Here is a 26,417-nt window from a genome sequence, read left to right on the forward strand (position 1 = left end):
TCTTTTCACATGAGCCCGACCAAGCGCCACCTTGGGTCGTTTGCAGTCCTGCCAGTTTGAAAATCACAGAAGGATCCCTTTCCGCCCCTAAAAATTCATGTATATGTACATTTACATATATTCTTGATCAGCATGAACAGACGAGCTTAACCATCAGCACTTTTCCTTTTATTTGGAGGCAATTTGAACAATTAAAGCGTCCACAGAGCGTCTATAGATCGTAATAGAGACGGATACATTTTTAGTAGTTTCTGCCAGAGCCCGAAAGAAACTATAAGGTCTTCAAGCTGCTTTTGGTCAACGTTGGGCAATTTTGAGCATACATAGATTGATACGAGATCACAATAGAAATTGTGAATATGACTATAAGTTAAAATACTTGAGCCAAACTTTAATTTTAATTGGGATATAAAATGGGAAATGTATCAGGAGTTATGCAGAATAATGTGGGAGATCTCGTCGACAAAATATAAAATATAGAAATCTGCAACCCTGACAATCCACTTGCGGAACACTGCGAGCAAGATGATAACACTTCAGGATTGATGATATATGCTTTGAACATGATTTGATGACACTCAGAGACTGGGAAATCCCCTTTGAAATGAAATGGTTTAGCAATGAAAACACAATCAGGCAGTTGAAAAAAGATGTAAGTCAGTTTATGGTGTGGTGTTTCCTAGAATAAAGGTCGTGGAGGCATCGGATTCGGAAATTTGCGTTTTCTTCATCCGAAGAAAACTCGTACTAAAAAATTCCAACTGGACGTTGTTAGTGCAATCGACTTCCTCATCTGAGGTTTAGTAACCAAAACCTATGCGATTGTTAAAGTTAATTGCAAACTTTAATCATAAATGAATTCAATATTCGGAAATACATGATTTAAATACATGATTGTTCGAATCACAGAAAAAAGTTAGGGTCGCAGAAACGAAGAGGGAGGCGTCACTTTATACAGTCCACACACAATCCATAATCGTTAATTTGATTTTTTATTATTAAAATATACATGACATTTCGCACACCTAATGCTATCAACCAAACATACTTCACAATGGTCATAATACTCTTCCGATTCGTTCTCTGTGCGGGGCCAAGCTCAACGAGACATCAAAAACATTTATAGGATAAAATGACCGGGCCTGGTTTTCCACAGTACTGGAAACGCGAAAGAAATTTAATTTAAGTAGCATACACTAGTTAGCATATAGCACCATATAATTATGAATTGTTCAAGCATTTTCTTTCTTATCTGGCCATACTCCTGCCACTTGGATGTGCAATGGATGGATGCTGCTCATCGCCAATTGTAACAAAATTAATTAAGTTAAAATTTTGGCTCTGATACAAGTAACTAGATAACGATAAGAAGTTGGTGTTGTTTCGTTTCATGTATGAATGCTGTTTTTTGGGTTTATGTTTTATGCACGATATAGCAAAATACGAGTATTTATGAACTCAACTCTAGATTAACTAAGGGCAGGCGGACCAAACGGCCGTACCTAATTCAGACGAGAGAACGAACGAAAGAGAGCGTTAAAACAGCTCGCTTTTGGGTCCTATTCTTAATCTAAACCGTAACTCACATCCAATTCATCACTCACACACATGCAATCAAAACTAAGCTTGCTGTCACTGAGCAAAATAAGCCCCGAAAAGAGAGCGCGTTGCGGGAGTGGACCACCTTGTATATTTGCTTCATTGCTCGGGCTGCTGCTAAGCCGAGCACAAACAATGGATAGAGAGACAGAGTGAAATACAGTGGGCAGTGCAAATAGTGAACAATAGTAAGGATTTACTTGAGGCTACTCCACTGGCTATGATTTAGGGGTTTGATTGTTAAATCTGCAAATCTGTAAAAACGCACATTTTGAAGATACGAAAAAAAACACAAACGCAGAATCGTAGAGACCGCCTACTCATTCTTCTCTTCCACAAACACTCCTATCGTTCAGCGTGCGAGCTCTGACGGAGAGAATGAGTTCTGAATGAGTTCTGGGTATACGTGTAGAGTCGCGGCCCTAGCTGCGACTCACAACGCTTCCGCTCGTTTTACAGCTGCCGTGCAAGCCCAATTTCAATGTACTTGAACTGCAACCAATGGGCTCGTGATAGGTGTCCAGAGGACACTGACCACGGTAGAAAGTGCAACTTTTTGCACTTATTACAAACACGCACACAAACACACACCAAGTACGTGCCTTGATTACTGAAAAACAGAACACCCGATGGTATGAGGGCGTCGATGAGGATTCCATGGAGTGGGCGGATCGAAGAATCCGCCTAGGAACAGTGCCATTTGAGCTCGATTTGTTTCGTAAAGAATAAATAGAAATTGCACAACAAATAATTTTCCATGTGTGTGTGTTTGTGTATTGTTAGTCAAATGGTGGCTGCCAAAAACAACGGGAAGAACTAACTAACATTTTGTATTTATTTTAAGTTGTAGTTACAAAATATGCACAAAACTCGACCAGAGTTATTTATATTGCAGACCCACAGAGCAACAGACACGCACAAATGTACATATGTATAAACTGGAGCAAAATGAATAAAATTGTGTGACAATGTTGTCCCATCTCCACCATAACCCTTAACCCTTCCTGCACCATACACACACACACACACACACACACACACACACACACACACATACACACAACCTGCATTGCACTCACCACAACAGAACTCAACAGAACTCACTTCCTTCCAGCCTAAAAATGAAAATGGAAAAAATATCTTTACATTTGCATCTTTTATATTCACACGACACAAATAAAGGCCAAGGCAGGGGGCGGTACAGGAACAGGGACAGGAATACGGATGGGAGAGGGGAGAGGGGACAGAGGACAGAGGAAGCAAAGATTGCGTTTGCAGGGTTATGTCAACCAGAACCAGAACCAGAATTAGAACGAGAACAGAAACGAGAATGTAAGCGAGAACGAGAACAAAAGCTTGGATAGAGATGAGCAGAAGAAAGCCAATGCGAATCCAGCTGCCTAACGATGGATGCACCTTGCAACTGGATGAGAGTCCAACAATGTTGAGGAGACCGACAGAAGATGCACAAGGTGGTAGGAGGAATAGATGGCTATACAGCAAGCAGGAGCAGCAGGAGTAGGAGAAGGTTATTCAGACGAAAGAGCAGCAACAGCAGGACCTGGCAACATTTCTCTCTATTCTTTCCTCTCTGCGAACACTAATAGTTTAAATTCATCTACATGTCTGTGTCTGGTTTCACGCTTTATGCACTGCTAATGATTTGATGTCCTTCCCCCCTACGCCACCCCCGTCGACTACAGAGTACGGATGGGGAAAGAATAGCAGGGAGCCATGCTCCAGCCACGTGACGACGTCAAATGCAAAACTGTCAAGCTCCAGCTCCATTCCCAGCATACATACATACATGCATACATACATATATATATATATATATAAATATATGTATATACATACATATATGTATTCGTATACATTCAAATACGAACGGATACTCTCTGCACGAGTATCTCTTCCGTAGTGCTGCCAAAAGATACAGGAAACTGGCAGCTTGCGTCTTCAAGCAGGCCGCTGACTGCATGGGGCCTCAAACACCGGCATGGGAATCGATTAGTTCAATTATTTACTTAAATGTAATTATAATTACCTTACACAATACCAGTTTGCCCCTCAGACGCAGGCAGCCCCAGCAAAATGCATTCCAATTAGGAGAAATTACCCAAAAATACATTTTTCCACTCGGGAGTCCATTTGAGTCCGTTTTTCTCAAACTCTCGACGTGAAAATATCAATTAACAGCCTGGTCCGATTATTCGAAAGAAGCAAATTTCTCAGAATCCTGCTGAGGAAACAAGTCCCATTGCATCAATAAACCAACCGTACCTTACATTCCAAAATCCAAAGCAAGCCCCAATCGCAACAATAGATCCACTCCCGCAACGGAAAATATCAACAATTATCCCAAAATTTAGTAATTGGATACAGCCCAATATTGTAATTTGTTTGTACTTCAAAAATCTTAGCAAAATTAAAAAAAACATTATGTGTTTCCTCGATCACCACCCCCAAATCAATACGCTTATAAACCAAGCAGACCGACTTTTAATAATAGACATCTCAACAAGAAACCACCGATTTCTACTATCCACCGATATCGAAAAAGCTTTCGGCAGAGAAAGAATCCATTGCGTTATTAAACAGCTCTAAGAGTGGAAACTAGGTCCAAAAATAAAAAATTACATACGCTAAGGTAGCTTAACAACAGAAGATTCCGAGTGCAAGTAAATAAACCTTATCAAGAGGGACCCCAGGGATCCCCGTGGTCAACACAAATTTGTCACCCACCCGAAGGAGCTGACAATGTCTGCCTTAATTTCAATCCAGAAGAATAGACAACATGTTCTAACACAATAGCCCAACTGTCCAAACATGCAGACAAAAACATATCCAGCAAAAAATCTTCACACTTTTGTACAATATGCAAGAACCCAAGTGTATAGATATGGAAATTAAACTAAATATTGCAATTAAGCGTAACAAAAAAAAAGAGCATCTTAAAAATATTAGGATTAATCTTTGGAATGAACACGTCATTAATAAAGTCGTTAAAAGGTGATACAATTCTTAGTTTTATTAAAAACGAGGGGGAACGTTGTGAGTTGCTGCGGAGACCGCAACTCTACATTTATACCCGATACTTAGTCAGTATGGCTCTCCTCCGGCAGACGCCGCTAATATTAAACGACACGACAAAGAGTGCGTGCGAGAGAGACAGAAAATCAGTCTGAGCGTGACGTCGGGCGCTGCGCAGCCACTGCAAACTGATTTGTTCCTTTTGGCTATACAAATGATCCGATCTGATCCAGATTCAGCCATCTGATAGATATGGTCATTCTCTATGACTGTGCGTTTTTAGTTTTCTCGAATCTTCAATATTATGGACGCCACAGATCTTCGTTCTTTGTGTGGTCGGAAGGGGGTGGGGCGAAATTTTGAGATATACGTTTTATATTGAGATATAACAGGAGTGTGAATTTGCTTACTCCAGCCTTAATAGTCTCTGAGATTTGTGGATGCCCCAGATTTTCGTACTTTGCGGGGGCGGAAGAGGGTGTGGCGAAGATTTGACCCAAAACGGTCAAAGTCCAATATCAAAGGAGTGTGGGTACCAAATTTGGTTGCTCTAGCTTTTATAGTCTCTGAGATCTAGGCGCTCACATTTTGCAATAGGCAAAGCCGACCATGAAACGTGTGTGTTAGAGAGAGACAGAGCTAGAGAGAATAAAACTGTTAGTGTTAGGTAGTTCTTCTTTTTTCACATAACTTAAGTATCTGACATCTGGTTGTATTGAACTTTGCCAGTCTGCAAAGTTGACAGATGCAGCTATAGATCTTACCCGAACACTTTGTAGCTTAGCTTATCATCTAGAAAATATCAAGCTTTTAAATTGAAAATTGTTGGTGGTATTTTTTTCCAAAATTTGGTTTGAAAGCTCGGGAAAAGTTTAAATACATTTATTCCTTCTGGTTTTGTATATGTATGTACATACATATGTAGGTACATTAAGCGGCCGTCATTTAAGGTATCGTTTGTAAAAATCTATGAATAAACGGCTAAGGTGCAGTCGTTTGACCAAACCTTCAAATGTCCCATTTTGCAGTTAAATTATGTAAAAACATAAATAAATAAAAATTAAAATTGAAGTGTTTTTACTTGCTTAGGCACCAACAAAAATACCATCGAATTCAATTTATCACTTGTCATTTTTATCTGTGAGAAATAGATGTATCTGTGCTATACGACGACGATGATGACGCCGACGTCATTAAATTACATTTATTTCATTTAACAATGTTCGTGTTTAAAAATTTAAAAATTCTTTTCGACAATTATAAACATCTTCAGGCCTAAATTAAGTCCCCGTTCTCGTTGCTGCCTCTTTTCGGACAATTGCTGTGAGTGCCCACAGTTGACTGACTAATTAATTCCAGAAATACACCTTCACAAATACCCGACTACATTTGGCAGTGCTATTAAGAGAATGAAATGAGTATCTACATGTACAACCATACAAAAGAAAGCTAATGAAAGATTTATAACCTCAGAGAATTTTTTGACTAATTGTTTCTGTCGATCTTGGATTTGCCAAGTAAATTCCAGATCGAGTAGTATTGTACATATGTACAATATGTATATATGTATGTATGTACATAGCCATGTACATATATGATTTCTTTATGGGGTGGAAGATGCCTTCTTTCTGTGCTGCCCCCTGCGCGGGTATGTAAGGGGGACAACAACAGTAGCGTCTACAAATTTATATTTACAACTGTAAAAATTGCTGACCAGCTTCAACATATCGCGCTCACTCTTTTTCTACTCACACTCTTTGCACTTCTTTCTTTGCACAGAAGGAAAACAAAGAGAGAGGGAGAGAGAGAGAGCTCACATTTGTTGTTGAGCTTTTTTTGCAGCTGGAGCAAATATTTGAGGATTTTAATTGTTTGTATTCCTGACCAAGACAGAGACAGAGAGAGTAACAGAGCGGTAGAGTGAGTGTGTGAGCGAGGGAGAGAGCATGGCTAGAAAAAAATCAGTCAAAAAAGAGGAGCGAAAATATTTGAACAATTCCAAAATGCGATAGTAAAGTGTTTTAAGCGGTTTTTGTTTGAATGTGGCCGTTGGGTCAAGGGGAGGGGGTAGGTGGGAGTTGAATGGGCTTCGGTTTCGACGGGTTGGGTTGGTGAATGTTGCATGTTGAATGTCGGATGTCGGATGGGTTGCCCAATGGGAAGGGGCGTTGACCGAGAGTATTGCATACTTTTAGGCTCTGCCTCTGGTCTGCCCTCTTCGTTTGTTTGTTTGTTTGTTTGTATGTTTGCTCTGCTGCTCCTGCAGCCTGTTTGCATCGCACACACACTCACACTCACACACGCACACATGCTCGCAAACGCATTTATTTACTGTGCACATTTACTGTGTTTTATTGTTAACATTTAAAATATTTGCGCCTGCATAAAATTTGACCCGTCCTCCGTTTACCATCCTTCACTCCTTTCTTCTCTTCCGGCATCTCCTCTTTCCTTCGCTTTCATTTGCCCGCTTTCGCTTTGTTGCTTCTTTGTTTGCCATACTTACTTGTATATACACATGTAGATATGTATGTATGTATGTATGTATATATGCATGTACTTGCCGCTGCTTTTTCAATCGCAATTGTCCCACAGAGTCTCCAGGCTCGGACTCCCGCTCGGACTCGGCTTTAAATTGTTTAAGCATTTTATCCTAGATAAATCACTAAGTGAAAATACGGACGAATAGAGGCCTGCCTGTGTAACTGCCGACATCCGGGTGTCCCACCCGAGAAAGCCATCTGTGAGATTATACGATCTGAAGAAAATTTCAATCCCAGATCAATTTAATTGCAAAAATCACTAGATTGGTTTATTAAAGTCAAAATTCCTCGATTGGGGCTTGAACAAATGATCAAAACTTTTCGTCAGTACAAAAAAAAATAATTCTATATAATAATAAAAGTCAGACTCAATGGAATAGAGGTACAGACTGGGATTAATAGACAGGTTATCTTCGAAATCGCCAATATAGCTGCTATAGGAACATTTGGCTAAAAGCCCAACAATTTACTTATTTTGGTTTTTTAACAAGACTTTGCGCAAAAGTCTTTTCTTCTATCAAAGGATCAGTTGTCTGAATCATTCGGAAATACGGAAACTACAGCCTCCTTTTGGAAAGATTTTCCACATCAAAACAGTCCACAACGTGGACTGTACAGAGATACACAGACTGTGTTTAGTCACACTCTCTAAAATGTTTTGTAGATGTTGCCAGAGCGGTAGAAGAAATAGATTATTACTGAATGTCTGATGGTCTTAGTGCAAGAGTTTATTCCAAACTTTGCTGCGTCGGGATTCCCAGCCCGAAATTAGTCAACAAATTCCTTAAATGGTGGTGAAGTGTGACGTAAATCCACCAATATTGCTCGCTATTTGCGAAAATCATTGCATATGCGCGGCAGCGGCAGCGGCCTTGCCTTCGCCTCTCTATCCAGCTTCTACGTTCCTGCAGTTCTCTGGAGCTGTTCGAGCTGCTCTAGCGCTCTCCTTCTGTCGCTCTTCTCCGATCTCTCAACTTCGTGAGAAATGGTGAAATAATACAAGGTGGTCCGTTACTCTCTTTCGGGTCTTGAAAGCGCTTTGACGCCATGTTTGATGAGAGAAAGAGAAGAACGACGTTTGCCGTTGTACTGAGCAAAATAAGACCCGTAAAGAGAGCACGTTGCGGGAGCAGACAACCTTGTATAATTTCATCATGGAATTCCGTCCGCTTGCCCTTGGTCAGTCTTGAGCTGATCTTCGTAACCATCAGAATCGCATCGTTGTTCATCGGTCGTTCACACACATACCAGCATACATACTTTCGCTTTCGTCTACCAATAAATTGCAATATATGTAGGTGTGTATGTACTACGCATACGTCGCTCTGTATATAAAAATAAATTGTGCCTCTTACTTAAACCCGCTCGACTTTGAACTAATAATTCAACTTCAACAGCTAGTGAAAGGCTCATTAACTTTCCAACGACAATCTAGCTTATATTAATTAAAAGAGTCGAATTCCAAAATCATAATCTTTTCGATTAAGAATACATCTGAACCATATCTATAATTTGTTGATATCGAAAGCGATTGATCTATGAGCTCTCAAGGGCAACGCATGTTTTTGCTGACACAGCAACGAATTGCTTGGATAAATGCATATGCCATGCCGAAAAAGTTCCTTCTTAGGCTTGTTGACCCCCAGATCCAGCCGCACTTTCCGTCAAACTGGTCTACCAAGGACGATTGGCTTCTCTCAATGTAGGTATCCTCAGCATTAATTTAGAAACGGTTTCCTTGCAACAACATTTTTTATTTTCGACGATATTCATCTGAGCGTTGACATCTGCAACGTGCTCATTTTTAGGACCAGTGCGTTTCCATTGCTCATTTATTATGTCCAAGCAGATAGATCAATCATTGCTGCAGTGGTACTCGCAATAGTCCTCGGATAGTAGTATCCTTTTCAGGAAATTATAGTGAAGTGGGCGAAAGAGGTACTAGTTATTGTATTGGTTGGATGTACCTGGAGACCCCGGACGAGACAATTGTAAGGCTTGCAAATGCTGCATTAAAAGCTTCGCGCAAAATTGCCCTTAAAGTCGTACAAAAATGAACGATGATGGACCTGCCTTTTAAAAAACAACCAGAAATTATTTCCATGATTCCGACTAAAGTTAAAAGGGACGGCTAGGGGTAAAAGTTTCGGATTCGAATTCGTTTCAATTTCGCTTTACATTAATTAATGCTGCTCGTCGAAACTGGCCCGGATCCCAGAAGGAGGGGAGGCGAGTATGGCGGAGGCCTTAAAAATTCAGACGGCGTTTAGGTAACCACGCCCTCTATACCGAATACGCCCCCAGTCATGATTGCATGTCAGCCACACAAATGAAGACTGGAAAATGGGAAACGGAGAATGGAAACGGATATCCAACATGTTTCCCAGGAGAACCCGTGCCCGGCTCTCAGCTAACAAAAGAGCTCATGTGGTGGGCTCAGTACTCGCGCTCCTTCCTCCTTCCTCCTTCCTCCTGGTTCTCGGTTCCTGCAAAGATGCGGGGGGCGTGGCTGGTCTGAAAATAAGGAGTAACATGCAGGCATACAAGCAGACAGGCAGACAGATGGACGAAGAGCAAGCGAAAAACCTAAAATTTTCAAGCAGCTCCACATTAATGTGGAGCACATTAGTGCACGTAAGTGTATTAAGGATAATGGATGCACTCATAGATATTCGCCGTGAGGAGCCGCTGGTGGGCGATGAACACTCGTATGCAGGTGTTCCGAGGAGCACCCTTTAATGGCAGCGCAAGACATACGGGAGAGAACCTGCAGCGGTCGAATGTGAACGGAGTCCGGGTCTGTGTTTGGTTTTGGGTGCGAGTGTGGCTGTGGGTGTGGGTTCAGATGGGGCACCCATGTGTATGTGGGTGTGTGTTTGTGTGGGTCTGGGGTTATCCACATACATAAATAACATTTGCACAAGCGACGGGTCTGTGGGACTATGTGATTTCGCTATCTCAACATTTTGTTGTGTTGCATAAAGACTTCGCTCGACCTGACAGCAACCTCGAATCAGGTCAAAATCCGCCAAAAACGGCCAAGCCAAAAAATCAAATGCTGGTCTTACAAATAATCTGTCACTAATGATTAGGGAAGGTACGTCTCTGCAAGGTCATCCCAACAATCCCGTTCCCTTCAAGCAAAGGTCGAACCTGTTCTCAGCTGTTCATTGGGCAAGTAGCAACAGATCGACAATACCTCTAGACACGGATATGGCGGGATACACGTAATGAGCCCGCCGTACCGATTGCCATATAAATCTATGGAACCCACTTTCGAGGCATACGAAAAAGTACACAAAGACGGAATGGATTCCAGAATTCCCTCTTATCCATAGAAGATGGACTAGAGTCAGAAGATCACAGAAACCTTGGGCATCGTCTCTGGAAAGCTTGCATTCTATTTATATATTCTATTTGATCCCTAACTATACTATATAGCTATTCTGCATTCATGCATATCTTCCATTTGCACTTTTCCAGCGGGGTCTTCATATAGAATCTGAGTTCCAACAACCAAATCCAACCTCAAACGCCCGAAAAAATCCCCCATTTCAAGGGAAATACGTATAAATTCTTACGTTGGATGCTCCAAGTGGCACTTATCAAACCGAATTGAATTTCAATTGTGTAGCCCCCAACCCATGCCGTTGTTGCCACCTCACCACAACTCACCTTCCACAGCCAAACAGCAAAACAGCCGAAAAGAACCACAGAAATCTCACAGACAGACAGAAAGACCGACAGCATGACACGGGTAGGGAGGGGCAGTGAGGGGCGGAGCGCACAGTGTGGAGTGCGGAGGGCGGAGTGAGGAGTGAGGAGCGCGGGATGAGAGCAAAGCATTTTTATTGCCATCATTGTCAGCGGGAATTGTCATCATAAATATTTGATTGTTGCATCAATAAAAGCTTATGACACATAAAATCCATAATTTCAATTGTTGCCCCGCAGGCGAAGCGGCCCAGCCCGGCCCAGCCCGTCCCGGCCCGGCCGGTGGCCCCAGCGGGCAATGGCAATCCCGAGCGAAGCGAATGGAATCGGATCAGCCCAAGGTTAATGCAGCCAAAGGAGCCAAACAATGAATAAAGAATAAACTGGATACTGAGACGTGGTGGCTCCGGGAATGGTGTGGGAATGGTGTGGGAACGGTGTAGGAATGGTCGAGTGGTGGTGATTTGTGTGGGAGTGGACTTTAAATGGGGGTAGCCTCATAAATCAGCATGGTTACGGGTTGAGGGTAACGGTACCGGTTAGCGCTAGGGTAAGGTAGCGGTAACCCCATGCGCACTCCCAATTCCGATTTCACCTGGAAAATGCCAAAAGAGAGTGACGCCCGCTCGTCTTTAATGAATTGCCAAGGGGTAGTGCTGGCAACCTCTTCGTTGATCAGCTGGAGAAATCGGAGAGATTTCGTCTGAGAGAACACTGCCCCTGATGACCAATCAGAGGTTTTTATTATTTAAATCTCATTTGAGGCCCATTTAAAATGTTGGAAAAATATATTTATAATTTACGCATTAATTGAAAACTTAAACTGTGTGGAATTTCATTCGGATGGATTGGACTCAGATACAGATACAGATGCAGGCCCACTTCCAGGTCCAGGTCCAGGTCCAGGTCCAAGAGCAGGTCGATGTCTGGCCTCGTGTCCTTTGCTTAATGATGTTGCAATTCATGTATACATACGTACAGATGTACATACATATATGTTCATATGTTTATGGATATCTCCTCACTTTATGCATCGCTTCATATGACAAATTAATAAAGCGAACTCATGCGTACATGCACATATGTGAGTGCAAATATCCAGATGCACGAGCAGTCGTATATGTATATATATGTAGATGTGCATACATATGTATGTATGTATGTATATGAGTACATATTTTCGTATCTCTGGCTGTTCATAAATCAAAATTTATGCCCATCAGGCGAAACCCCGCAGACGTCAAGCCGAGCACATTTTCCAGTGTTCCAAAAGACAACAACAATTGGCGAGTAATTGACATGATTGAGGGCTTATCGAGGCAGTGGCGCCACGGCGAGGGGCTGGGCTGTTGGTTAATATGGCATATGTTGGTGGCACTGACCAATACCCAACAATTTTGCACTGCAAACGTCAGCGAAAGTTTCAACGGACAGCCAACGGACGGACGGAGTCGAAAATGCTCATGTGTAAAGTGCTAAGCTAAGCAGGAAAATGCACGCTCCCGCTTGCTTCCCCTTGCGCTTGCCCTCCTCTCTGGCACTGTGAGAAACGAGAGGAAAAGCAATCGAAAGTGCCAAAGGGTCGACAGGTTTCCTCTGGAGTGGCCTGAGTGGCACCCAATCAAATTTTTGTTGTCCGCCCAGTAATTGATTTGCCCCTTGTGTCTGGTTTCGCTTTCGCTTTCAATTTACTCATTTTTCGCAGTGTACGTGGCCGGTCTGGCCAGCAAAGCAGTTTATGCGGGCAAAAATAACCGCGAACTAGTTGAAGTCAGTCTAATTTGAATATTTACATTCGCACAGAAGGATACACAGAAATTTGAACGATCGCCCGTTGGAATTCATACGGAATTCATACGGAAGCCATCAGGCTTTATCGATTAAACGATATAAATCAACGAAAAATGTCATGCTATAAGAATCAAACCGTCAAACTCGTTAGCTCTTGTATTATCCATTTCGCGATCAAAGAAAGGCATAGACCAAAACGATTTCAAGGATTTCCAACCGCGACGAAAAGTGCAAAAAGCAAATTTCCCAAATTACATCGAAGTATGTATGTAATTGCACTCTAAACATTCGAAATAGATAGATATCGGAAATGAGAAAGTGAGTGAGATCGAGATATATTTACATACATACCTACTAAGGACCATGAAAATGTGGCAAAAGGAATCCGTTCGAGTGGCTGCAGCAAGAATCAAAGTCGAGGAAAACATCGGCATTGTTGCGCTTAACCCGAAACCCCAACACGCTTAACCTCTTCCTCTCCACCCACCACTCTGGCCCACCCCTTCCTTCCTGGCTCTCCCTTTGAACATTTTATGTTGTACATTTTATTTCATTTAATTTTGTGCTCTTTGGAGGACTTTTTATTTATTTATTTTGTACTTTTCTCTGTTTTTATTTTAATTTTAATCCAATTTCTGCTGAAACACACACAAACACACGCTTATAAAAGAGCAACGAAGAGAATTTATTTTTATTTTTATTCTCATTTTTTGTTTTTTATTGTGTGAGGGTGTGCTTTTATTTTCTGATTTTTTTCCCCCGGCTTGTGGCAAAATATATTAAAAGCTACTTACAAAGTGCAGAGCCAAACGCTTTGGCCCCGTGTGTATGTGTGTATGGGTGTATGGGTGTATGGGTGTGACTGCACATAAACGTACGTGCATGTGCACACACACGCACGCACACACGCGCAGAGGGACAGGGCGAGAGAGAGTGCCCACACACATATTTGCAATGTTGTGGTTCCCATATAGCCACGTTGGCAACGAAACGGGCTATGATGACGATACGATGGTCATGGCGATGGCAATGGCGATGACGATGATGATGATGATGATGATGCAAGTGATTCATGCGGAAAACGAGCAACAATTTTGGTTTACCAGACAGACAACGCCAGCAACAATGCCAGAAACAACGGGAACAACAACTCGTTGTTGCACCCACATCACCAACAACAATTGACCAAGACATACATGTGTTTACACAATGGGCAATTGCCATTGGGTATGGCCTGGCCTGGCCTGGTCTAAGCTAGGGTTCCGGCATGGTTCTGGCCCCAGCCCCAGCCTCAACCTCAACCTCAGGCCAGCTCGCTTGCTCTTTCCATTGTTTTTTATTAGAGATGTGGCAGTTTGTTTTTTTCTGGATTCCCACGTCCGAAACAAGGACGATTGCATCAATTGCAAAATTTACTGGACCGGGAAAACCGAACCGAGGCCGGAGAGTAGTCCCAGTTCACCCGAAAATCCATCTGCATATACCCGGAGACACCCTTAACATGCAGCTTACTTGCAATCATAAATTCATTTGCATTACCGAAGATCCTGCAAGCATTCGATTCCCTAAAATTGCCGAACGAGCTCTAAGGTTGTGGGTGTCCCTTTTGTGTTACTCAAACTTGTGTTTGACTCATTAGAGAGCTTTCGCCATTAGACCTTCCGCGATTACCTTTCGGTGTCTCTCAAATGTGCCATGATCCGCCAGAATCGCCCATCCCACATGCCAACAAATGACCGCTGCACAACTAGATGGCCATCAGTGTCTAGCGAGACATTTGCTTACTACAAAATTTAAGTATTTATTAGCATACGAAAGATTAGAATACCCCAACAAAAATAAAAACACCTTACGGATATATGTACATACATATCTACTAATATTGTTTCTGTCCCTTCTGAAGGCTTCGTTAGGAAATCGGATCTCGATACACGTACCCCAAAGACTTGACATGTATACCGTCCCGGGGCGGCTGTGCAAGAGAAGACTCTGAAGATTCTCTGGAGAAGTCAGCCGAATCGTTCTCGTTCGCATAGTTGACTACAAACCACGGTAGGTCTGCCCCAGAGTTTCCATCCACATCTGCACCATTATAATTGTCAACCGGGGCTGTCGCGTCTGTGCCGTCATCGTCTTCGTTTTCGCCATCCGGTGCGTCTTCCGGACCCGCCTCCACCGGTCCCACTTGCGCAGCAACTCCGCCACCGACCACGCTTGGCCTATAGTAAGTATCTGCAAAGTGTTGGAGAGAATCCAATTGTTCGACAATTAGCTAAAAGTTTATGTATTTTACCAGTAGATTGTGCGTACTGATAGACAAGTCGATCGTTTAGCTCGGCTGCTGGGCGGCGCGTCTGTGTCTTTGTCTGTGGTTGGGGCAGCGGCTGTCGGGGCTGCGGACGGGGACCGGTACGGCGACGGGGAGCAGGACGATTGGGGAGTGATGGTGCAGGCGGTACTTGTTTTGGTGGAGGCGGTGCATCGTAGTCATAATCAGCTTCGTATCTAGCAGCCAATGCAGGACCAGGAGACTTTCTTTGTAAATATAAGGGGCGCAGGGGGCGCAGGGGGCGTCTGGGTAGGCCTGACTGCGACGGTGCTTTTCCCAAAGCATCTTCGTAGTCTGTTTCATAGTCAAACGGCAGGTAGCCGAAGGAATAGTAGCCGTGCGGTTGCAAGATTGGCCTTTGGCGTGGAGGCGGAGGCGGAGGCGGAGGAGCTGTTGGTTGGACTGGCGGTGCAGTCGTTGTTGTTGTTGTTTTCCTGGGGCGACTCGTTGTGGCTTTGACTTTGTCGGCCTTTGCATTTGAGAACTGTGCACTCTTCAGGAGCAGATTACGAAGGACCATCCCAAAGTCAACAGTGACGGTGCCGCGCTTCACCCGCAACTCTGATTCTTCGATCTCCGATCTCGTGGTCGAGACCTGTGGCGTCATGGCATGACTCCTGGCAGGACCGAGACCCAATGCGACTAGGAGCAGCACAAGGCAAATCTGGCGCAGCATATTCCCACTGATATCCGTAAGTAATACCGATAAAGTTCTGGGTTGTAGCGCTTTTAGTACCGCACTAGGCGCCGTCTGACTAAAAACTGGCCCTAATCAGCGGTCCAGTCGACTTCGGGCGTAACGCCGAACGAGCCTGGCTGATGGCTGGTGGATTAGTGGCCCAAATCTCAACAAGTTAGACGGGTTAGATGCCAAGCTCTAGAAACACTAGCTAACAAAATCATACTTTTATTTCATATATGGTCGTGCATGGCCGGCAAGTGCCTCAAGGATACGGCAATTGTACGGCAAAACGCTTCCCAGGTATGAAAGAAACTTAAGGTTCATTTATGGCATATCGATATATAAAAACAAGGTTTATAAACGGCAAGCTATAGCATTGTATAACTGAAATAACACTCAGAAACTGTTTGTATTTTTCATTTTTGCTCCTTTAACCAACTTCCCTCTGCCTTTAGTGAGATCCAGGCCTCCTAGCAACTCTTTAAATTCCTTCTGTGGCAGCTCACTGTAACTCTTCAGTTCTCTATGGTAATTCGCTATTCCATGCGATGAAGCTCTAAACATATTATGGCTATTTTTTAGAGTTAAAACCACTCGAATCTCTGACCGAGTCGATATAGCCATTTCTGTCTGGAATAAATGAAAAAATGGCTATGCAACGCCTCCCATGCGCTTAGTCATTTCTCTCTCTCTCTCATACACACTCTTCATCGTGCAGTGTGGGCCCTCTGGCAGAGGGGAGCCATACTGGCTGAGTATCGGGTATAAATGTTAAGTCGCCGCCCTGGCTGCGACTCACAACGTTCCCGCTCGTTTTTGGTCGTAGTTCGGAGCTCCAAATCTATCGGAAAACGTAGCTTTGATTCTGGAGGTTGTCTGTTCAATAGTGTTGATGGACGGCCCCGCAGACCCCGACACCGGTGGACCTGTCGGTTATGAACAAGTTTTGTGCGTTGCAACAATTACTTTTGAGCAACTTTTTGCAGTTGTAAAAATGTATGTATTAAACAACGAAAAGTATTCATTAAGCCGAACCGAGCGGTCGATGCATTTTAAAATCTACTCTGCAGACGCACATTGGGACCAACCAATATACTCTATAGGGTATATTTACTGTGATAAACTTACTTCCAAGGGTAGGCAGGAATGCTCTCCGCTACGCGTGGAAAACATCTCCGCATAATACAAATATTACCAGGTCACTTTATTGTGCAATATAGTCTTGTCTTTTTTGACAACTTCAACAGTAACCAGAAAGGAAGCCAACATCGGCGCATCGGTATTCAAATACCCTTTAAGATGACCGATCTTCAAAATAGGATGTTAGGTTACGATCGTTACACTCCCCACGCAACGCAAACATTAAAATTGAGAGAAATGAGGGATAAGCAGGTTGTGAAAATTCCTAAGTGGTATTATGAGAAACGAGATGATCAATTCCTGAGCAAAGACAAGCCCAGAATCGGTATTTCTGAATATACAAATTTTGTCTGGCAGAAACAGCGCCGGATATCCTCCCCGGAGGCCGCTATGGCTCAAAATGCTCCTGCAATCTACATTCCCCGAATATGCTTACTGTAGTGTATTGTAAGGGTAAAACTTCAAAGCCTGCAATCGTACTGGAATCTTTGAAACAGCTCTTTTTAGACTTTCATGAGGTGTGCACCAACATGCAACTGGTAACAATTGATGTGGCTGAACCTGTTCAGATCACCTGTTCAGGTGAATGAGCGGTACAGCCAATCATTTATATCAGACTCGCTCTGGTCGTTATGTAAAGCACGCTTTTAATTGTGTCTTCGGGCTCTTGATTGTATCTCGGAATACCCTGATACCTAACAGTGGTAAGTTTCAATCAATGATAAGTTAAATTTACAATTTGACACAAAATGCAATCCCCTTGAAGAACTGTTCTTATTTTTCTCGAAATTTCGCGTATATTCCCGCGATCGCGAGAAAAGAGAACGGTCTGCTGTGTACCAGCATACGACAATGTGCGGATTTGGTAGATCTATTTTGCCAAAATATAATAATTTCCTTTCACCTTGGAGCTGTTCTAACCCCTGAATAGCTTCGCACCCTCGTACTCGTATATGAGATATCAGTAGTTCTTAATTCTCGCCGGCTGGGCGAGAGTGTCTGGGCTTTCGGAACAAGCATAAATATTTTCCGAAGGCCCAGACAGTCTAGACTGACACTACACTCTAGAGTTGTTTATGCTGCACAGTGGGGCTCAGGGCATATCAGCTTGCAAAATGAATAGCTTCAGATATACATACATACAAACATATAATACAAATCTTCAAAGTTTCAGTCTGCACTTGTGCGTAGCGCCAATAATCTGGAGTTCATATTGTTTTTTTAATCCTTCAAGATCATATAAAGGCAAGAAAATATTCGCTGCTACGGCCGCGACTCTACATTTATACCCGATACACAGTCAGCACTCATTGTACTACGAAGAGTGTGTGAGAGAGAGAATGAGTAGCGCGTGGCTCGGTTTGCGGAGCAACTGCAAATTAATTTGTTCCGTCTTGCCTTAATAATAATCCGATCTGATTCAGATTCCAGTCTAAAAGATATGGTCATTCTCTAGGATTCTGCGTTTTTGGCTTTCTCGTATCTTTAAAATTGTGGATGCCACAGATTTTCGTCCTCAAGAATTTATATACATATGTACTTTATGGGGTCGGAAACACTTCCTTCTGGGCGTTAAAAACATGCACTCTTCCCAAAAATCGAATATATCCCTAGTACCGGGTATAAAAATAACTAAAGAATTAAATGATTTAAAAATAGGGTTTTGGCTTGGCTTGGTTTCCTATTGAATAATGATAACAATGAAGAGTCCCTATAAAAAAGACGAAAACAAGACGAAAATGCTTAAAAGAATTATCAAAGTCCTTCGGATGCACTGTAGCGTCCCATTAGGATCCGCCTGCCCGTACATATATATATACATATATGTGCGTACATAATAATAGATGATCTTCTTCACAATGCCTTATGGGGTCAGAAGCAGAGTGGCTTCCTTTTGTGCGTCGCACACAACCAATCATAATAGTATTCCAAATATTAATATCCTTTGGAGGAACATACAACTAATCATTTTGATCATCAATTGGTATCATACATATATCTTGTAGTGCAGCGTTAATCACAGAACTGTGTATAACATAACCCGATACCATCGCTATTAACACTGTGCCACAGGACGAGTATGTGCCAGCCCGTCCCAGGGTCCACGTCCGCATGGCTTCAATGATGCAAATTGATTGCCGACTAAATAAACTTAAATCACAGACACAGACTCAGCTTAATTTAAGAACATGCACACACACATGCCCAGTGCATACTCGTATGCAGACACACACTCGTGTGGGTATTTGTCTATTCAATGAAGTTGCCAGGAGATGCAGCACGTGTGAACACCGCACTCTATGGACCTCCTCCAGCTTCCACATGGATATCATCAAGTGACAAAGCCATTGCACTCGGATTCAAAAGAAGTCAAAAGGCACTCATGTGTGTAATTCAATATTGGGGACAAATTGTTTTAAACACGTTCCATTAGATTTCGCATTGAAAATGCCATTACACACTCACACGCGTGCACTTATTTAAATGCTTAGCAACAAAAATCAGCACTGCTCGCATTCTCGCATTCTTTTTCTTTGTGCGATTTCATTAAAATCGTACGAATTCTTTGAAGCCATGAGGCTCGTCACAAAACATATCCGACCATCGCGACGCATCGCCGCGAACAATTTAGAAAATTAGTTTCGAAATTTTCAGAGCTAAAATATTTTCAAAATACGATAGATCAAGGATTTTGACGTAATCAAATGAAATTATAATTAATTTTTAATCATACATACAACTTTTCAGTTTACTGGGGTTCTAAGAACTTATCCCTAGCTATTTTAAACTGATTTAAAGTGATTTCTGTACATAGTTCTCCGAAAGTTACGATTTTCTTCGATATGAAAAACGGAAAATGTTTTCGGTTGCCACTTCCAAACAGATACGGGCATAATACTTTTTGCAACCTAAGAAGTAAATCTTGCGAAAGTGAATTTGGGAGCACGCCGAAATGACAGCAAAGATGCAAAGAGAAAAAGGAAGCAACAGATGTGCTCTGTCCGCCCCACCTCTCCCCATATTGTGTTTGCCAGTGACAACTGAGAGATTGAATTGAACTTTGCATTCGTGCGATTCCGAAATGGAAGGGGAGCAGAATAGCAATGCGAATGAGAATGGGTATGGGAATGGGAATGAGATTGAGAATCTGAATGGGAGAGAGTGGGAGCGAGCGGCAGGCAGTACCGTAATTGTGAATTGATTGCTCGAGTGTAGCGAATTTCGCTCGCAGAAGAAGGAACTCGAAGAAGTTCCAGGAGAGCGGCAGAGCGGCAGAGAGCAGAGTCATGCAATGTATTTGGAAGGCCACTCAATGCGATTTGTCTTGTGTCAGATTTGAGTGACAGAGCCGTTTGTTTGCCTAGCGCTGCAGCGTATGGAAACGGTACAGCCAAACTCGTACGAGAATGTGTGTCCTGATCTGTCTGTACGACTATTTGTATGTATGTATGTATGTGCGTACATATGCATGTGCAGGGAATGCTTCTACGGCTTGCCTGGCGACAAGATTGTCGAAGATAATGTGTTGAAGTGCAAGCAAAATATGTACCAGCGTCGGACTTTATTATTAAGTCAACCTATTACTACTTACATAACTATTATTAATGAATTATAAAATATTTGTCTAGAATTTTACTGGGAGATTCAAGCACAAGCAAACCAAATTTAAGCTTAAACTCAACTCAACATTAGGATATGCATGCCAATACAGTTGCTCCGAGATTAGACTTTAGGTTCGATTTTGACATTAGCAGAAGGCTAAACTTAGTACCGAACAATTCTGGAGGGCCCTGTTCAGTTGTGATCTGGACATTTTCATCGCCCTGCACTCTGGAGATTCCTTGCAGCTCTGAAGCGTATTTCTTTTGACTGATTTACGGGACGTGAGTTTGCTCGGCTGGTACTCCTTCGTTTCATTTCGAGCTAACGAACCACACCTCGGCAAGACCCAGAGACCCAAGGCCTGCCCTCAAACCATCGCCCATCAGCCATCTGATGGCTGCTCAGACCTGCTCAAGTGGCAGCCGAAAGCAGTGTTCCGTTCCTGGGCAGAGTTCACAATGAAGGTTCATGGCAGAGGCGGAGGCAGAGGCAGAGGCAGAGGAAGACCAGAACAGAGGTTCAGGACCGTTCAGGTTCTCTGCTTTGGTTTTTCTCTTCTGTTCATTGTGGCACAGTGCATTAGGGCTTCGGATAATGCGCTTTCCCTCTGCCGACACGCCCTTCGCTTTGTGTTCCTCTTGAGATTGCTTCACGCCAACTTTTGCTTCATAATTTGGCAGTTTTCTTGTTGTTTGACGGCCTTTATTGTATTATCCTGTATTGTCGTTATCCCGGTCGTCGTCTTCCTCCTCTTCCTTCCCCTACTCCTCCCCCTCGTCCTCCGTCCTCGTTTCGTTCTCGTCGTCGCTTGTTGCTTTTATCTTGAGCCTACCCTTAGCTTCAGTTGTCTCCCCTCCCCTCCCCACCCTTCCAACATCATTCTCTTTCCCCTGTTGCGACTCATTATGCGCTTAATTTTCGCTTTTCATTTTCAATTGCCATAATTTAGTTTTATTTTGCTTCATTTTCAGCACTGCCAGCAGAGGGAGACGGAGAGAGACTGGGCGGAAAAACCTTACCTGGGAAAAGTTTTGCCGCAAAAAGCACAAGCCCCACTCCAGCGAGGAAAACGGGATCCATAGTAGTATGGAAATAAGGATGCGGCTGCGGCTGCGGATGAGTATTTGAATCCGGATGCAGATGGGACTGGGCTGGGCTGGAAATGTGGATAGGGATGGCATATTTTCATTTGAAAACCAAGCTGCGTCTGATTACATCATAAGAAATGCGTAATAATTGCGTTAACATTACGGTCTTCGAGATGAGAGCCCAACAGCAGCAGGGGCAGGAGCAGGAGCAGCAGAAGCGGCAGCGGCAGCAGCCGCAGTCACAGCCACAGCGAGCGTCGGCAGGAGCAACTTTTACGAAGATAGGACGCCCCGACCATCCAACCAATCTCTGGCCGCATTAAGCGCGTCCAAACACGCAATGTGGGCGGTGGGTGGTAGTGCGAGGAGGGGTAGTCGACAAATATAGCATAAGGAAAAGGCATAACATAAAACTTCATCAAATTGTGTTCACCTGTTTCTTTTATTCACAAGTTTTTAATTTAATCTAAGTGTTAATTTGAAGTGACGTAGAATAACCTTTTCTTTTTATTTTTTATTTTGCCATGGCCAAGTCGAGCAGGCTGGCAGCTAGCTCTGCTGGTCAATAGAGACACAACAGGATAGTCTGGCATGCAGAATGTATATGCATAGGCCTGGCTCCTTTGCCACCTGTTGGCTTATTCGTGCAATTAATTTTCGCCTTGAAACTGAAACTGGACCCAGTTGCAGTCGGTCTGGACCGACTCCCTTTCCACACAGACAGTCTGGCAACTCTTGATAAGAACTGTTATATGTATGTATGTAGCTGTGAGGCAAGACAGTTGAAGAGAGCAAGCTTAATCCAATCCCGAGCTCGTATCTCGCTCGTGTTACCTATTGGCTCATTTCCGCAGCTATCGCGGGCTATTTTTTCCTTTCCTGCTGTTTAGCAATGCAAAGCACAGATAGCGGGAGAAAACCCCAAGTAAGAAGCTATAAATCAGAACCAATGAAATATCATTAGTGCCAGACCCACAAGAAACTGCAACAGAAGGAAAAGCAGCACAAGAAAGAAGCGAAATGCATGTTTGCAACAAAAAGCAACACCCCGAGAAGTGTACCCGATCCGACTCTCCTTGTACCCTGCCCTGTCCTGCCCTGTCCTGCCCTGGCTATGTCCTGCTCTATGCTGTTTCCTGGTTGTAAAAACTTGAAAAATTGATTGAGCGCGTGAATAACAGCTAGTGAAATGGCTTAAAGAAGGGAGTAGTGCCAGAGGAGTTTCTAGATACATGTTTGCCCATACAAATGTCTCTGCTTACAGCTCTCGACGCGACTGAGGGCAATAAAATGTACAAAGTGCGGGCAGGAGAGTGCTGCAGGGAACTGTTCATGCCACATGCCACCCCATGTTGCAGTTTGCGCATTTGTATGCCAAAAATTACAACAGATACAGCACAGAGCCGGAATCAAATCGAAAGTGGAGCTCTGTTGTACCCTAACTTTAGACGACTTACCTGGCTCTTTGATCTCCTACTATTGCGATGGAACATACAAATCATAAACAATTTCGCTATTTCAAGCAACAAATTTGTACAAATGCTTGTCAATATTGGTTCCACTCGTCATTCTCTAGGCGGTACTGTAAATCTTGTCCCATTCTGATAGACTACCTCTAAATAATGATCATGCCAGCATTGAAACAATCAAATACAACCGTTCTTTGGTGTGACAATAGTTCTGTTCGCGGAATGAATTGTTAAGTTATGAATATAATTTGACATTTTTGGTTATATTTATTGGGTTTTGTAATTTATAACGAATGGCAGCAAGTGGCAGACCCACTTGTGTAGGGCAAAACAAAGGAAAAAAGCAGAGTGGAGTTCTGCAGTCCTTAGTCCCGGCCAAAAGTAACCCACGAGGATGGGGGCCCCACTCAAACCCAAGCACTCGCAGACAGACATTGAGACAGTCGAACAGATATAGCAACAGTATCATTCCACGGGACCCTCTAACCCGTGCCCATGCCGGTGCCCATGCCCGTGCCCATGCCCGTGCCCGCATCTCTGCCTCTGTCTGGGGCAGCACTCGCTTGACTCTCCAGACATAAACAGCACGTAGCTGGAAAGCTAAAACACCACGTAGCATTATCGATGTAATCACCGGATAAGCTAACAAGTTGCCAGGATTTTCACGCATACTCCGTTGCACCAGAGCACCGGAGGCAGGGCAAAGCACGGCAGAGCAGGCGGGCTGCACTGCAGGGGATGCGTGTGAAAAACAAAAGGGGGTAAGCTATTCCCGGACTTCCCCTCTCGATGGGTTTTCTTGTTTTCTCCTCGCTTTTTTGACTACTTACCATTTTATAGTTTCGCAGTCGATTTGCAGGCGTGGGCACAGAGGGAAACGCCGGAGGAAAGGGCTTCGGAGACGGACGGACTGAGTAAGCGAAAGGGCGAAAGGAAACATAAGAGGAGAGAATTGCATTGAACTTAGTATGGATAAACTGATTTGATAACTAAAAACGTTCAAGTTATTGATACTGCAAATATTGTGTGGAATTTCCTTGTTTCCTTCCATCAGAGGACCCCCCATTTTACGTATACGCAATGCCACATAACAGGAATCATGATAATTGCATAATTAATGGGGTTTGATCCTATTAAGAACACTTGTGCGAGTAATTCGATAGTTGGCTCCTTTCAGTGGCAAGCCCAATCCAGTTGGATAATTTAAACAACTCAAAAGCAGAACTTTGGAAGCTATGATTTAATTCCCCTAACAGGATCAAAACGATTACAGACGAACATGTAAGCCTCGCGATTCTGTAAAATAATCAGAGCAAATGTGGATAAGTTTTGAAGGTATGTTTGGGGCTCCGTAAGGATTTACAATTTTGATCATATACCAATTTATCCTGCAAAATTAATCAGACAAAAGGTTTAATACTTGATTAGCCATAGAAACCCCTTACGCTTTTTGCAGTTTTTCTGACTAACTGTAAAAATCAATTATCGTAGATCTATCGTAGGAAGTGAACCTTCCCGATTGATTACTTAAAAGTTGATAATCTGTATCAAGGTAGATAACGGAAGCTATACCAGCTATTTTTACCAAATTAAATTATGGAAATCCCATTGGGGAAGAGCATAAAGATTCTGAGGATGTGAAATTCCGATCCACATTGACTCCCTCCAGTTAATATATTTCTGCTGATTGTAACAAAACTGCAACAGAAATAACATCTGATAACATCATAAAGCTAATAATAGAACTGAAGAGTAAACGTGAGGAATCGTTGTGATACCCACTCATATACCTACTTTTATACCCGGTACTCAGTCAGTATACGCAGCCGATGCATGCCACATGGCTCCTGTCGCAAAAGCGACAAGTGGATTTTTTTGTTAATGCGAGCAAGGGGATCTCTCCACGATCTCTCTCTTGATATTGCTCGTAATTGTCATGAGAGATGGAAACATAGAGAGACAGAGAGGCCCTTCTGATCAATAATATATATATGTACCTTATAGGATCGGAAAAGCTTCCTCCACAGCCACCACAAAGCTAATGCATATTTCCCAAACTCTTCGAGTACCTGCTATATACAAATAGAGTTTTTCTCTGTTTGAATATTAATATCAATTATTTTATTCCAAAAGCAAAACCACCTCCACTCTGCTATTTTAAATAGAATTGAGTTTTTCAACATTCATTTAATTATACCAATTGTAATTTATTGATTTGAATTACATGTATTTTGAAGCGAGATTGTATAGCTTGATTATAGTGTCTATTTAGATAGACTGCAAGTCAAATATGCGAATACATATGTCTGCAATATTTTCGTACCAGATCCCAGATGAATTGAAAAGATCAAAAGCCGTATCCAGTTGACATAATCAATCGATTTAGCTTATTCAAGAGAGAGCCTGAAAAGATAGCAAAATTTATTTGATTACCGACGTGGTTCGATGATGAATTCCATTTTGAATAGCCACTTGATGGATCATATTAAAATCCGTTCCAATCGAATGAACTGCCAATTTTCTCATTTTTCCACTCTTTCCACTCCCCATATATGTATGTCTGCTTATCCTATCTCCTTCTCTTCTGCTTGTTCTTTCCATGTTTGTCCACTTTGTTCCACTTGAGCTGAACGGGAATCCTTTGGTCCAAGAAAACCTCTTTGGGTCAACTCTTTGATGGCCACCAAAAGTGATTGCGAAAGACAGGGAAAACTATAAAGGATAAACAATCGATAACAAGAGCAGAGGAAAGTTGGCAGTGGAAGGGTGCTGCGGAAAGCGTTGCACCTCGTATTATGAGGGCAATTTATGGCCACACTTGTGGGAATACCAAACAAAATTGCAAATATTTTTCCATATATGTATGTACATATATGTACATATGTACATCTGTACATACAAGATTACCCCCACTCAGACGCTCACACATATGCACTGAATACGTATATATATGTATATGTATATATATATGTATGTATGCATGTGTGTGTATCCGTCTATTTCTCATGTCTATGACAGCGGAGGCGAAGCCGCAGCGACGTGCCGCAAAATATGCGCCAAAAGCATGCAACCTGGCGTTGGGCTCGCTGGGAGAAAGAGGTGAACTCGGGCTGATAGCCATTGCAACATGTTGCCTTTGCCACTGAGCTGTTGTCTTGCTATATTGTTTCGAGCAGAGCGCATCAATTTCTAGACAAATTTAACAGAGAACCCACCAAAAAAGAAGCAAAAAACACAAAAAGGCAGCGGCGGAAAGGCGATGGGGCAAATACTCGTCCGAGTAGGTGGATCTGGCTGCGCTTCATGTGCACAATATCAAATTGGGAACACAAACACCACACGACTAGCCTGCCTAGAACAGAATAGATGAATGGAGGGATTGGGAGTGGGAGTGGGAGTGGGAAGGTGCCAAGGATTCCCTCGATG

At 42.9% G+C, this 26,417-nt stretch overlaps 1 protein-coding gene and 1 long non-coding RNA gene across 3 annotated transcripts in view; both read right to left on the reverse strand.

Annotated features, from left to right (window-relative positions):
- LOC117188559 overlaps nt 1-23,266 on the reverse strand; it is a 42,572-nt gene extending 19,306 nt beyond the window's left edge. The window contains exon 1 of the long non-coding RNA XR_004472653.1: nt 22,980-23,266. This is a non-coding gene — a long non-coding RNA (uncharacterized LOC117188559). The remainder of the gene's footprint in view (nt 1-22,979) is intronic.
- Nucleotides 14,462-15,814, reverse strand: LOC108151728 (proline-rich receptor-like protein kinase PERK9). Of its 2 annotated transcripts, none has more exons than XM_017280514.2 (2): nt 14,974-15,809; nt 14,462-14,912 (listed from the first exon to the last, which is right to left on the reverse strand). In XM_017280514.2, exons 1-2 carry the CDS (start codon nt 15,683-15,685, stop codon nt 14,590-14,592), a joined length of 1,035 nt encoding a protein of 344 aa, XP_017136003.1. In that variant the 5' UTR covers nt 15,686-15,809; the 3' UTR covers nt 14,462-14,589. The 2 variants fall into 2 exon arrangements, with proteins under 2 accessions (XP_017136003.1, XP_033248417.1); XM_033392526.1 differs by having other exon boundaries at nt 14,803-14,912; nt 14,991-15,814.
- Nucleotides 23,267-26,417: the final 3,151 nt, after the last annotated feature.

This window comes from Drosophila miranda, chromosome XL (assembly GCF_003369915.1).
Source record: "Drosophila miranda strain MSH22 chromosome XL, D.miranda_PacBio2.1, whole genome shotgun sequence".
Taxonomy (NCBI): domain Eukaryota; kingdom Metazoa; phylum Arthropoda; class Insecta; order Diptera; family Drosophilidae; genus Drosophila; species Drosophila miranda.

What these genes read in the sequence shown, in the direction of transcription:
- LOC108151728 (XM_017280514.2), bottom strand. Translation starts at nt 15,685, where the DNA reads ATGCTGCGCCAGATTTGCCTTGTGCTGCTCCTAGTCGCATTGGGTCTC. An exon ending in TCAGTACGCACAATCTACTG is followed by an intron (nt 14,913 to 14,973) that starts GTAAAATACATA and finishes AACACTTTGCAG; the next exon opens with ATACTTACTATAGGCCAAGC.